General features: G+C 37.6%; 1 protein-coding gene and 1 non-coding gene across 2 annotated transcripts; both read right to left on the reverse strand.

Annotated features, from left to right (window-relative positions):
* Positions 1 to 387: 387 nt before the first annotated feature.
* LOC113719505 (small nucleolar RNA R71) lies at positions 388 to 494 on the reverse strand. Its single transcript, XR_003454907.1, has one exon. It is a non-coding gene; the product is annotated as a small nucleolar RNA R71 (small nucleolar RNA).
* A 2,105-nt stretch (positions 495 to 2,599) lies between these two features.
* LOC113691253 (uncharacterized) lies at positions 2,600 to 3,718 on the reverse strand. Its single transcript, XM_027209353.1, has one exon. It carries the CDS (start codon positions 3,716 to 3,718, stop codon positions 2,600 to 2,602), a length of 1,119 nt encoding a protein of 372 aa, XP_027065154.1.
* Positions 3,719 to 12,514: the final 8,796 nt, after the last annotated feature.

Here is a 12,514-nt window from a genome sequence, read left to right on the forward strand (position 1 = left end):
ATGGCCGAAAATGAAGCAAACAGGCGAGTTCTACGAGATTTTGCTGTACCGGGAACACAAGGATCTCAAACGAGCATAGCAAGGCCTTCGGTAAATGCTAATAATTTTGAGATTAAACCATCACTTATCCAAATGGTTCAACAGTCTCAATTTGGAGGTAATGCAGTAGAAGATCCTAATACACACTTAGCTACATTCTTGGAAATTTGTGATACAATTAAAATGAATTGAGTTAGTGATGATGCTATAAGGCTAAGATTGTTCCCATTTTCATTGAGAGATAAGGCCAAACTTTGGCTACATTCTCATGCTCCTAATACTTTCACCGGATGGGATGATTTATCAAGAGCATTCTTGAATAAGTATTTTTCACCAGGTAAGACTGCTAAACTTAGAATGGATATCACTAGTTTTAGTCAATTGGAAGGTGAATCATTATATGAGGCATGGGAAAGGTTTAGAGATTTGCTTCGAAAATGTCCACATCATGGACTGCCGGTGATACGAAATATGGGCCGCTTATGGGCCATGTTTTGGGCTGCAAGAGATTGAATCTTTTAGTAATAGTTAGTAGTTTATTTTCTAGATTTCTATTTTATTTGCTAGGAATAAATTCGGTCCAAGACCTCATGTTGAGTTGGATCCGATTTATAGAGTCTAGGCTCACTATAACTTAAGTTGGTTAATTAGCTTTTATTGGGTTATGTTGGGCCAGCTTAAAGCTTTCATTGGATCGATTATAAGCTGACCATTAGATAGTGGATTTGAGTAGTGGAATCGGGCCAAAGGCCTAGCCTAGCCGATTTAGGGTTTTCAAGTCACTTTAGGTTTTCAAGTTGTAAGGCTATATATAGCCTAGGTTTTCATTCATTAAAGGGAATTCAGATTTTATAAAATATATGTGAGTTATTTCACTCTCTCTTGCCTCAAGAGAATTTCCTTTGAATACTTGAGAATCAATCTCAAGCTGTTCATTGAACTTATCAATCAAGTAGTCTCCTTGATTGTGGCGTTCTTCTATCCATACTTTTGGTTCACTAAATTTGCTAGTCGTGGGTTAAGGAATCTCCTTAGTTCGTGGCTCGTGATTCTAGAAGGGTCAAAGTTCCGCCAATCATCCCAACTTGGTGTTCGTCTAGATCCGTCTCACATCATAATGGGGCTCAGGCACGGGTTGGTTCAAATAAGTAATTTAGGTTCATTATGTCAAAGGAAACACCATTGACCCCACTGCATGAATCTCAATTTCATCATTTATTCCATTGATCTTTCCAAATCCTAACCGTAACTTTCCCCAAAAATTAGCAAGTGCAAGCACAACTAAGGACTTCACCCATTTTTCTCAACAGAACACACATAGACAAAAAACACTCTTTTTTCTCTTTTTTTTCTTTCTTTTTTTTCGTTTGTTTTTTTTCTCTTTTTTGTTTGTTTGTTTTTTTTTGTTTTGTTTTTTTCTCTCTCTCTCTTTTTTTTTTGTTTCAAATACGCCCAACTACATGGGGATATAGACACACTTGCTAACTTCAATCATCTCCTTTCAACCCAATTCGAAATGACCATGCACTGAAATCAAGACATTCCTTTGACACGGGGTAGAAACAAAAAGGGTCGAACACAAGAGATTTAGGGGTGACAAAATGAGTTTTTAAATAAAGAAAAGGTCCAGGCTCAACCATGGTCAAATAGGGAAGATTTGATTTGGCTTGGTCTTTAAAAAGCTAAAAATGGTGAACCTAAGTGCCCTTATCATTTTAATGCATCAAACTCAGGGATGTGACCTTGACATGCACAACAAAGCAAGTTCTAGAACAATCAAATCATGTGTGATATCACTCAATGAAAGAAAATAGAGCAGTTATCAATGCAATGCTCATTGGCTCGACAGCTCACAAAATGGTTACTCATCGCCAAGTCTTGCAAAATTCATCATTCAATTCCATTATCAAGAAGACAAGACATTTAACCAAGTAATATCACTGCTTATGCTTGTAGAGTAATTGCAATCATCATCATAGCATCAAGTTCTAGACATTTTCAACTGTAGCCAAACGAACTCATCATGCATCTATTTTTTCGTTTTTTTGTTTTGTTTTTTTTTTCAATGTAAAGAGCTAGAACTACTCCCCCCATACCAGAAACCTACATTGTCCTCAATGGAGCAAAGAAAAATAAAAACCAAAAAGAAAGGAATTAGAGCTTCCCTAAAGGCCGAAAGAATGCAACGAAAGCACTATAGGGGAGGAGGATGAGACGGCTGAAAGCCAACATGGGCAAACAAGGCTGCCAGATTTTGTGTCTAAATGGAAGAGTGGACTTGCAAGGCTCTTTTTGTTCCTTTCTCACAATAATTGGAAGGCGTGGGCACGCTTTGGAACCCATAGTTTGCTGTTCATCAAACTCTAATCCCAGTAAAACGTCATAGAACACACCCAGGACCTATAATAAAGATTTTCTATCAATAGGAATCCAAAACAACCTGATCTTGAACATGAAAATATGAAATAAAAACACAAAAAATAACTAAAAATTGAAACTATTGGGTTGCCTCCCAAGGAGCGCCTTTCTTTAACGTTTTTGGCTAGACAATACCACGTGCTCAATCTGGATGTAACTCGAATTTCTTTGCAACTCTTGACATCTTGTGCGAATCAAAATTGCAATTGATTACAACCTTCAACGTATCTCTACCATTTAATTCAAACTTTTGCTGCATGAAAGGGTCAATTACATCTATAACAAAAGCAGAATGTGCCTCACTGAAACATTTAATGGCATCACAAGTATTGAATTTTATTATGTCACCATCAAATTCCATTGTCAAGGTTCCTGAATAAACATCAATTTTTGTTTTAGATGTCATTAAAAATGGCCTACCTAACAAAACTGGGGGTGAAACAGAAAAATCATCATCCATATCTAGTACATAGAAATCTACAAGAAAAACCAATTTATCAACTTGAACTGGAATATCCGCCAATATCCCATCAGGATATGCATTAGACATATTAGCAAGTTGCATAATAACACTCGTTTCTTTTAATGGTCCAAGATTCAGAGAATTATAAATGGAACGAGACATAATATTTATTGCAGCTCCTAAATCTATCAATACTTTTTCGACCTTAACATTCCCTATTTTGCAAGGAACAGTAAACATACCTGGATCCTTATGTTTACAAGACAATTTCTGTTGTAGGATCGCTGAAACATTTTCTCCTATATAAATCTTTTCAAAGTCCTTCAACTCAACTTTGCGAAAAATGTCAAAAACTTCTTGCTCTTGCTCCTTTTTCCTGGATTTTGCACATCGACTGGAAAATGGAGGAGGAGGTGTCACTACTACTGGGGGTGTATCTCTGGGCTCTTTTCTTGGAAGGGTTTGAGTTGGAGATTTCATTGTTTCTTCCTCAACTTGCTCTTTAAGATCATGTTTAGATACTGCATTTTGATATTCTTGCAATTCTTTGCCACTTCTCAAAGTAATTGCACTCACATTCTCCATTGCATTGGGAATCACTTGAGCTGGTAGCTTCCTTTTACTATTCTCAAAGTTGCTCAATGAAGACGCCAGTTGTGACATTTGCGCCTCCAAGGTCCTAATGCTTGCGCGTGTCTCTTGTTGAAATCTCTGCGAGTCCTGTTGAAATTTCTGTTGGTCCTGTCGCATTTGACAAGTGCTGTCAGCTAGTGACTTAACCATGTCTTCCAGGGACATACCTGAATCAGATGTGGATGGTTGTTGTACTAGTGGTCTCTGCTGGAATGGTTGTTGAAAACTCGAGAGTTTTGGAGCATAGCTGAAGTTGGGGTGGTTCCGCCACCCTAGATTGTATGTGGGTGCATCGGATTGTTTCTTCATTGGGGTGGTCCAGGCGAACCTCCCGCAGCACTGGCTTGCTCATGGGGGTCTTCTTGAAGGGTCCGGCACATATCGGTCATGTGTTCAGGAGCAGCACATATTCCGCATGCTTTAACTGCCTGTACTTGTCCTATAGCCATTTGACAAACCAAGGCAGTTAGCTCAGTTAATCTATTCGCAAGGTCAGAATGATTTACCTCATTGACCTTTCTAGTCATGCCCACAGATCTGACTCCAAACTGTTGAGAATTCTCAGCCATGTTCAAGATCAGTAGCTTGGCTTCATCTGTTGTCTTATTAACTAAGGCTCCTCCACTAGCTGTATCGACCATGCTCCTATCCATAGGTAGGAGTCCTTCGTAGAAATACTGGATTAACAGTTGGTCAGGAATTTGGTGGTGCGAGCAACTGGCACACAATTGTTTGAACCGCTCCCAGTATTCGTAAAGAGTCTCTCCATTTGCCTGCCTAACTCCATATATCTCCTTCTTGATGTTGATGGCCCTGGAGGCTGGGAAGAACTTCTCAAGAAATTGCCGTTTTAATGTTTCCCACGTAGTGATAGACCCCGATGACAAGTAAACAACCAGTCCTTAGCCTTATTTGCTAAGGAAAACAGAAAGGCACGTAACTTGATTTGTTCCTCAGCGACTCCCTGAGGTCTCATGGTTGAACACACTATATGGAATTCCTTCAAGTGCTTATGTGGTTCCTCACCTGTAACACCACGAAAAGTTGGTAATAAGTGAATCAGCCTAGATTTTAGTTCAAAAGCCTTCTCAGTGTCAGTGTATGTGATGCACAGAGGCTGTTGGTTAACGTTTGGAGTTGCAAGCTCCCTCAAGGTTCTTTGGGCTGCCATTATTTCGTTGGATCCAGGCAAATTTGTTTCCAGTTGGACTGATGAATCACCAACTCCGGAGGGTAAGGCTGCTGAAGTTTGTTGTTTTAGCAACTTAGTCTCCTTGGTTAGCCTCCTTGCTGTTTTCTCAATCTCTGGGTCAAACTCGAGCCTTCCTGTACGGGAAGATCGATGCATAAAACAAGGCTAAACTAGCCTGTGTAATAAATCATTTCAAGCATCAGTTCCCCGGCAGTGGCGCCAAAATTTGGTGGCTGTCAAACCACCAAAAATAAAATTTATATTAGTACCTACTCCCTAAACTGAATGAGTATAGTGGTGAGTAAGATCGTCTCCTCAGCGAACCGGTAGATTTATCATACACAGATGATTTGGGGGATTTTTGGAAGGAATATAAAAGAAACAAATTAAAAATGTAAAGTCACTAACTAAACAATTGCAAGAAGTGCAATAACTAAAGAATGTAATAAACACTTAATTGACACAACCTAGTCAAGGAGATAATCTAGGCACCAGTTCACGCAATTGATCATAGATATCTGAATTAATCCACACGTTCGCAAATAAATTGGTTAAACCAATTCAACAACTGTCGAACCACCAATCTCTCCTTAATTATATGGTAGTCCAAAGACGCTATTAAACTACCCTATTGTAAATTAGATAACCCTAATGATGCTCGAAGGATTTAATCTATTCACAGTTTTAGAAATTAGAGAGATCCAATTCTAGTTAACAAACACACATGCGGGTTCATTTAAACTAGATCAGCTATTCTCACGACCCAGATTAGACTGCTTGCGAGGCAATGAAATTGTGTCGTTCGTCACTAATTTAAAACAATCAAGTGATACGCACCGTTATCCTAATTGGCAGTATACTATTCAGACAATTGAATAATTGGCCACATTGATCCAATAAATTCAAACAATAATAGACTGTTAAAACAGAGAATAATTAAATACTCACAAACGCCGAATTTAGAATAATAAAAAAGATCTCACAATTGTTCGTGCTCCAGGCCTTGATTATTCCTCAACTAGATAAAGGAATTAGCCTTACCGCATAACGACGAAGCAATTTAGAGTTTTCATGAAATTTTGTTGATGAAAAGTAAAAGGGTATCGCAGTCATTCAGTAGTGACAGTAGTAGAAGTGTTCTGTAAAATTGGCTGAACATACTTTGAAATTGTTCTACTGATTTGTTACTTCATTCGTATTGTTGAATAGGGTGATAAATAAAGGAGAAGGTGATTGCATCGAACTTGATAGGTAGGAGAATAGATTATGAAATGACTAAATGAGGCATAATTGACCAGAAACTTTGGTATTGAGGCACACAAATTGTGAAAAGAAAGATTACTAGTACAGTAATTGTTGTGGTTGGACATCATCTTTGATAGTTGTTACACACAGTAAGTCAGAAGTTACAGTAATAGAATTGGTCTGTAAAATTACATCAAGATACTATAAATTTGGTTGCCCCCTATTTCTATTGCATTGGTATTGTACAATAGCATTATAAATAGAAAAAGAAGTTGATTCCAAGTACAACCTGATAGGTAGAACAACAGATTATGTAGATTAGTAGTAGTTGGAATAAATAACAAACTGTGAAAAATGACTTACTCAATGTTGAAAAAATTGTTATAAGTTGTACTATAGCTAGTGTGACTAATATTTGATACTCATATATTATGTTTAGCAGTACTTCATCATATATTATGGCTGTAGCTGGAAATGAAATTTTGGAACTGATGTGCAATTTATTTGTTAAAAACATTAGTTTACATGGCAAGAACGCGAGCAGAAAGCACACTTCAGGAAGCAGACAAAGAAGAACTCGCTGGAACAAGTGGTGGTACAGAACACGGGGCACCACCCAATTCATTGAATAGGTAAGTGGCCAGTGTTTATGTATGGTCATGGCAGGTTAGATTTGTCATCACTATAATGCATTACAATGTTGATTATTCACGAGCCAGATGGGAAGGAAAAGAAGTAATAAAAGGAATGATTGTTTAGGTCGAGAGGAAGAAATGGTTACAGCGGGAACAAGCGAGGTCGCATAATCAGTCCCACCATTGAATCCATGGATGAAATTCAGGTAAGATTATTGAATTTGAGGAAACAATAATGCTACTAAATAGCACAAATAACTTTGAAATTTTGAATGTGGATATGAAAGATTATCAACGCATGGTTTCAGCAAAGGGTGTTAAGTTGACAGAGGTATGCTGTCCTAGCAAAGTAAACACTGCAATCATTGAACTGATGAGCTGCCTAAGGAAAAAATAGTGAAACAAGCAATTATTTTGTGTTTAGTTTAATGTGTCTTTTGACTTTGTTTATTCAATGCAGTACAATGACATTGCTCGGACAGCATATAATAAGTTGAGTGAGGAAGAATTGAAGAAGCGAAAGGAGGAGTATTTGAAAGAGAAAGAAGAGTACAAGAAAGAAATGGAACGTCTAGGAAAGCCGATAGTGCAAAAAGTACGAGTTCAGATTAAGGTAAATACACGTCATGATTCGTCAAACACTTAATGAAAATGTATATTTTTCTAATGCATATATCTAAAAAATGGTGTAGAATCTGAAGTACACTATCCGTTGCTCGCCAAAACAGATGTCAAGTTTAGTTTTACGAATCGATAAAACAAAGAAACAGCAGATTAGAGACATAGGGTTTGGAGGGTTGCTAGCCATACAGTATCACTGGATTCCTAGTGGCATAGCTACCTGGCTTGTCAATAACTTTAATCTGACATTGAGCAGTTTGAATGTATATGGAGATGGTGTGCTGCCTTTAACATCAAAGGATATTAGTTTAATCTTGGGGATCCCAAACGAAGGTCCCGTTCCAGTTGAAGACACTGATACAACCGAGGTTGGGAGAACCAGACCAACTCGCAGGACATACAAATGGAAAGAGCTGTCGAATGAGTTGGTAGCCATGAATGCAGGGGAAGAATTCATATGACTATTTGTTGCATTTGCTTGTGGATGTCTACTGGCTCCAAGCACTAGAGTCAAGCACAAAATAAAGCTTTGAACCTGTATGCAATTGGTTGATAGGGTGGCTACATTGAACTAGGTTGAGTATGTTAAGATCGTACTATGCAATAAGGTGCTAAAGATGCAAAAGAAAAGTAAAAAGCAGCACCAATACATTGGCAGTTGCATCTTCGTTCTGCTGGTAAGATTAGGTAGTTGTAGTCATGATTGAAGCATGCTTTAATGGTTAGATAATGCACCATAAATTAATCACTTTTGAGTGTATGTAAACTACTGTATGCATTTCCATGTTCTGTTGAATTCAATGTGACAGATTGATTAGATTGTGCTCAAATGAATGTGTCTACAATGATGTTCATGGAGGGTCAAGTTTATCTGTAGTTGAATTAATTGCTTTATTGTATTGCAGATTCATTATCTTGACCAGGTGCAAATACTGAAGCATAAAGTGCCAAGGACTACTCCACGAGCAAAGGCATTGACAGATGCTCTGATCTCAGAAAGGGATGCATTGGAGATTAAGAATCTTGGGATTTATGAAAAATGCAAGTTGGTAAAATGTTATTTATTGTTTATCTCATTTCATATAAAAAGTATTGGTGTATGTATTACGTGACTTTGCTATTGAAATGGTTGTTTAATTTGATGTTAAAGGTTGGACGACATGATCCGGAAGAGAATGAATCAGGGGGTGCGTGGCATACTAAACTACCCTCTGATTTGGTAGGGATGATGATAAACAGCGGGCATACCGATATCTGTGTAAGTGGGCCTATTCCATGATTAACAAAATTTATTGTTTGGTTTGACGTAATTACTGCATATTTTGTCAACATTATGGGTCATTGATAGGCCTATCAGTTTGTAACTACATACAATTATATGTTAATATATGAAACCAATCCCAATATTACATTGAATAAATAAGTTATCTTGAATTAAGTCACATGTGTGTAACTACATAAATGTAGTGATCTTTTGGATAATCATGTTATACATAAATGAAAATTCAATCTTCGCGGTGACCATTTTATTTATTGCCATAGAATTTATAGCTATAGAACCTATGCCAGCAGTACAAATGTTAAATTTATAACTTTCACTTAGATGTACTATTGTATATGCTTGTATTGTATTCTATTCTTGAGAGCATGTGACTCAATTATGGATTGGTAATGTCGTCATGTAACTGCAGCCTGAGCTAAATGAGCTATTTAACATTGCTGTTAGTAGCCAACGAAGGATATTCAAGATTGCAGAAATGCTCTCTTCTCAGCCGAGAGCAAAAGCTTCCACTTCTGGGCCTGAAGCATTGGACAAAGGAAAAAAAACCTATACGGGAGGACTATACAATGCACAGGAGTCCTGATACCGAAGAAGAACTGGAATTTCAATCTACCGAAGAAGAGGGCAACGATGACGATAATGATGCTGATGAAACTGATGCGGAAGGGTCTGAAGAAAACGAGTAGAACAAGGAGCAGAATGAAGAAGACGACTGTGACAGCCCGACCTCCCCCTAAGGCGAACCAGAGGGTTCGGCGGGCCGCCTGCCCAGCACTCGCCGGGACTCAGTCGTTCACTACAATCCTCAAATAAATTACAAGAATAAACCTCAAATATTACATCAAATTCTCCAATAATTACATGTCAAAAGCAAAGCGGAAATAATTTCCAACTATACATAAAATGATTTCCAAATCCAAATTATACAAAACATAGGCCATCCAGTCACGTGCACAAGTACTACAAGTCCTTCCTTCGCCTTGAGCCCTGTGGAGGGGAATAAAATATTTTTGGGGTGAGCTAGAAGCTCAGCGAGTAACCAGTAAAATCATTAAACAAATATATTTCACAATGTTGCATTTCGATCATTTTGATGATGTCATGATTCAGAGATCAAATGTTCGTTTAGTGCTCTCGTGAGCCAGGGAAATCATAGCACTTGAACACCCAACGCTCAAATAGATCATTTAACATTAACATTGAGAGGGAGCTCCTTTTTGAGCTCCAGATAAATATGAACATGAACCATAAACAAGGTGGAGACGTTGGTGTCCAGCACAAGACTTTCCCAGAACTCATTGAAGCCAAATCATGTCATGAATCCACATGCAAGCACACATGATATGCAATCAAATAAATAATGCAAGAAACATTTCACAAGTACTTTGGAAATAGTTTAGGGTCACTCACTTCCACGGCTCAGATATCATCCAGCATATAACATTGCCTTGCGCATATCCAAGTCTTAGATCACAAACTCAATGCAAACAAATTCCTTCAAAGTTCGGACAACACTTCCCCTGAATTTGCTAACTTTTCCAGCCATCATGGCTTCATTATTTCCTCATTCCAACCCAAAGGTACACACACAACAACAAGTTCATCCAATAGTCATTCAGCAAGCTCCAAGTAGTACTAGTACAAGTCAAGCTAGGGAAAAGTCCGGAAATGAAAGTTAAGCTCAAAACCAGAAAAACAGGTTTTGACGTCATTTTACGGTAATGGTACCAAAGGCGCTACGATTGTCGGATGAAGGTGTAAGACCCACCGTTTCGAAGCTAAGAGATAGGGTTACAATATTGAAGAAGGTCACTCAACCCAGTTTCGAGTGTAACTAGGTCAAAAATGCAAGATACCATACCAGAATCACAAAAACATATTCACAGAATGCATTCTAGCGGAAACATCATAACTCAGGCTCTCCAAGTCTAAATCTAGAAATTCCAAAACCAGATGAAATGTAAGAAACAGGGATAAATTTCATCAGAAGGCCTCAACAACCAATTCGGAAGCAATTCCAGCCAAAACAACCAATTACAGGCGCAATTCTTACATTCGGGTAAAACCAGAACAGCAATAGTAATTTCGACTTTTCTCACTCTACGCTACTCCGATTGACTTGAAATTTTGTAGGAACCTCTAAAATGTCATTCCCTACAACTTTCATGTTTTAAGCCAAGGCCAATTCGGCCTCTAACTAGGAGCTAAAAATTCGGGCAGAATGTTCCTTCACAAAACCTAATTTTCTGAAATTTCTTCCAAAACAGAAATTGATTGCAATTGTCCACTTTTTCCACCTTCTAGAATCATTATATACCATTTCTAATCATCATAGATAGCCACACAACCATGCTTATATTAAAACAGAAAAATCCCCAAAAATAATAAAACTTCATCACTTCAACCACAAATCAAGAAATAATCCATAATATTGCATCTCATACTACCACTAATCATGATTTAAGCATCAATTAAGGGAGGAGGGTGGTTCTTCACAACTCACCTTAGAAACAAGAGAGAGAGAGCAATAGGTCCTCTTAGCTTTCCAAATAACTCCACAAATCAACTCACTAACACTAATTGAAGAGGTTTTATGGAAGGAATTCAAGATGAAACGGTTAGTTTGTGAGATTGGGCAAGATTGGAGCAAGAAACTTGGAAGCTTTTCTTTCTTTTCTTGTAGGAAGAGGTTCGGCCACGAGGAAGACAAAAATGAGGAATTTTTGGTGAATTTTTGATTTATTTGGTCAATGGTAAGAAAATGAATAGTGGTCTTACAAGTTCCTCCAATCAAATGGTGACACTTGTCACTTATTTAATGCAAGTCTATCACTTTGTTCCCTCTCACATCAATCCAAATAGCTTCCTCTAATTATCTCTTAACACCCGGTAAATTAAACCCAGTATCCGAAACTTAACCTAGTTGGCCGAATTTTTCCGAACTTTTCACACTAGTGGGTCCCACGTCCGGTATATGCTCTTAATTTCTCAAAAACTATTCGATATACTAGAAAAATCATCTAAAAACTATATTTACTCATAAAAATTATCTAGAAAAATTTTCGGATACAGAAAGTGCAGAAAACAAGCCATTGAAGATAAGAAAACCTAGAAAGATAATAAAACCTAGAAAATGGAAAAGTTACGGGTTCTCACAACGATGCTAATACGAGGACAAATATTGAAGCCATCCCGAACCCAGAGCTGAATGAAGATGTAATGGACATGGAGAATCCAATTCCTACCTCATCAGTAGTGCCCGATAACATCAGTCAGGGATTGTAACAAGGGGCCGCCATGACAACAACTGAACAAGGAAGCATTATACACCTTTAAGAGCAGAAGCAATATAGGTCAAATGTCACAGAACCTGCCGAAGGTCAATCTACGGTGCAACCACCTTTGAACGCTAGTGCATCGACGTCACATCTGCATGAGCCAGAAACACCACGTAGGCATATGGTCAAAAGCGGAAAGGTTGGTGCAGTTGTATTATTCATAAGGTTCTAATTCAAGTAACATGACTGTAACAACTATATACATATACGGTAACTGTATTTAAACCGTAATGATACTACCTATATGGGTCTGAATTCTCGCTAGTCATCATCGAAAACTTGTAGGCATACTGTCATAACACACCAATGTCAGCTGCATATGAAGCAGACCTGACAAACTGAATTGAGTATAATAATTAAGTGTGACTTTATTCAAGTTATATCAAGATAAGCCTAATGTCATGTTAAGCCAATTGGGAAGTTACAGTGTGTTTGAAAAACTATTAGTTACAAAATAGTGTTTGAAGACTATTACAAAATAGTTATTGAAAAGTTACAGTGTGTTTGAAGATTGTTACCAAAAAAATTATTTGGAAAGTTACAGATTAAAAATTAATACAAAACTTCATATTTGAAGACTGTTTACAGTGTGTTTGTAGATTGTTACAAAATAGTTATTGAAAAGTTACACTGTGTATTCGAAAACTG

The sequence above is a fragment of the Coffea arabica genome, chromosome 1e (assembly GCF_036785885.1).
Source record: "Coffea arabica cultivar ET-39 chromosome 1e, Coffea Arabica ET-39 HiFi, whole genome shotgun sequence".
In the NCBI taxonomy this organism is placed as follows: Eukaryota; Viridiplantae; Streptophyta; class Magnoliopsida; order Gentianales; family Rubiaceae; genus Coffea; species Coffea arabica.

Excerpts from the sequence above, each read along its gene's own strand:
- LOC113691253 (XM_027209353.1), bottom strand. The coding sequence starts at position 3,718 with ATGTCCCTGGAAGACATGGTTAAGTCACTAGCTGACAGCACTTGTCAA.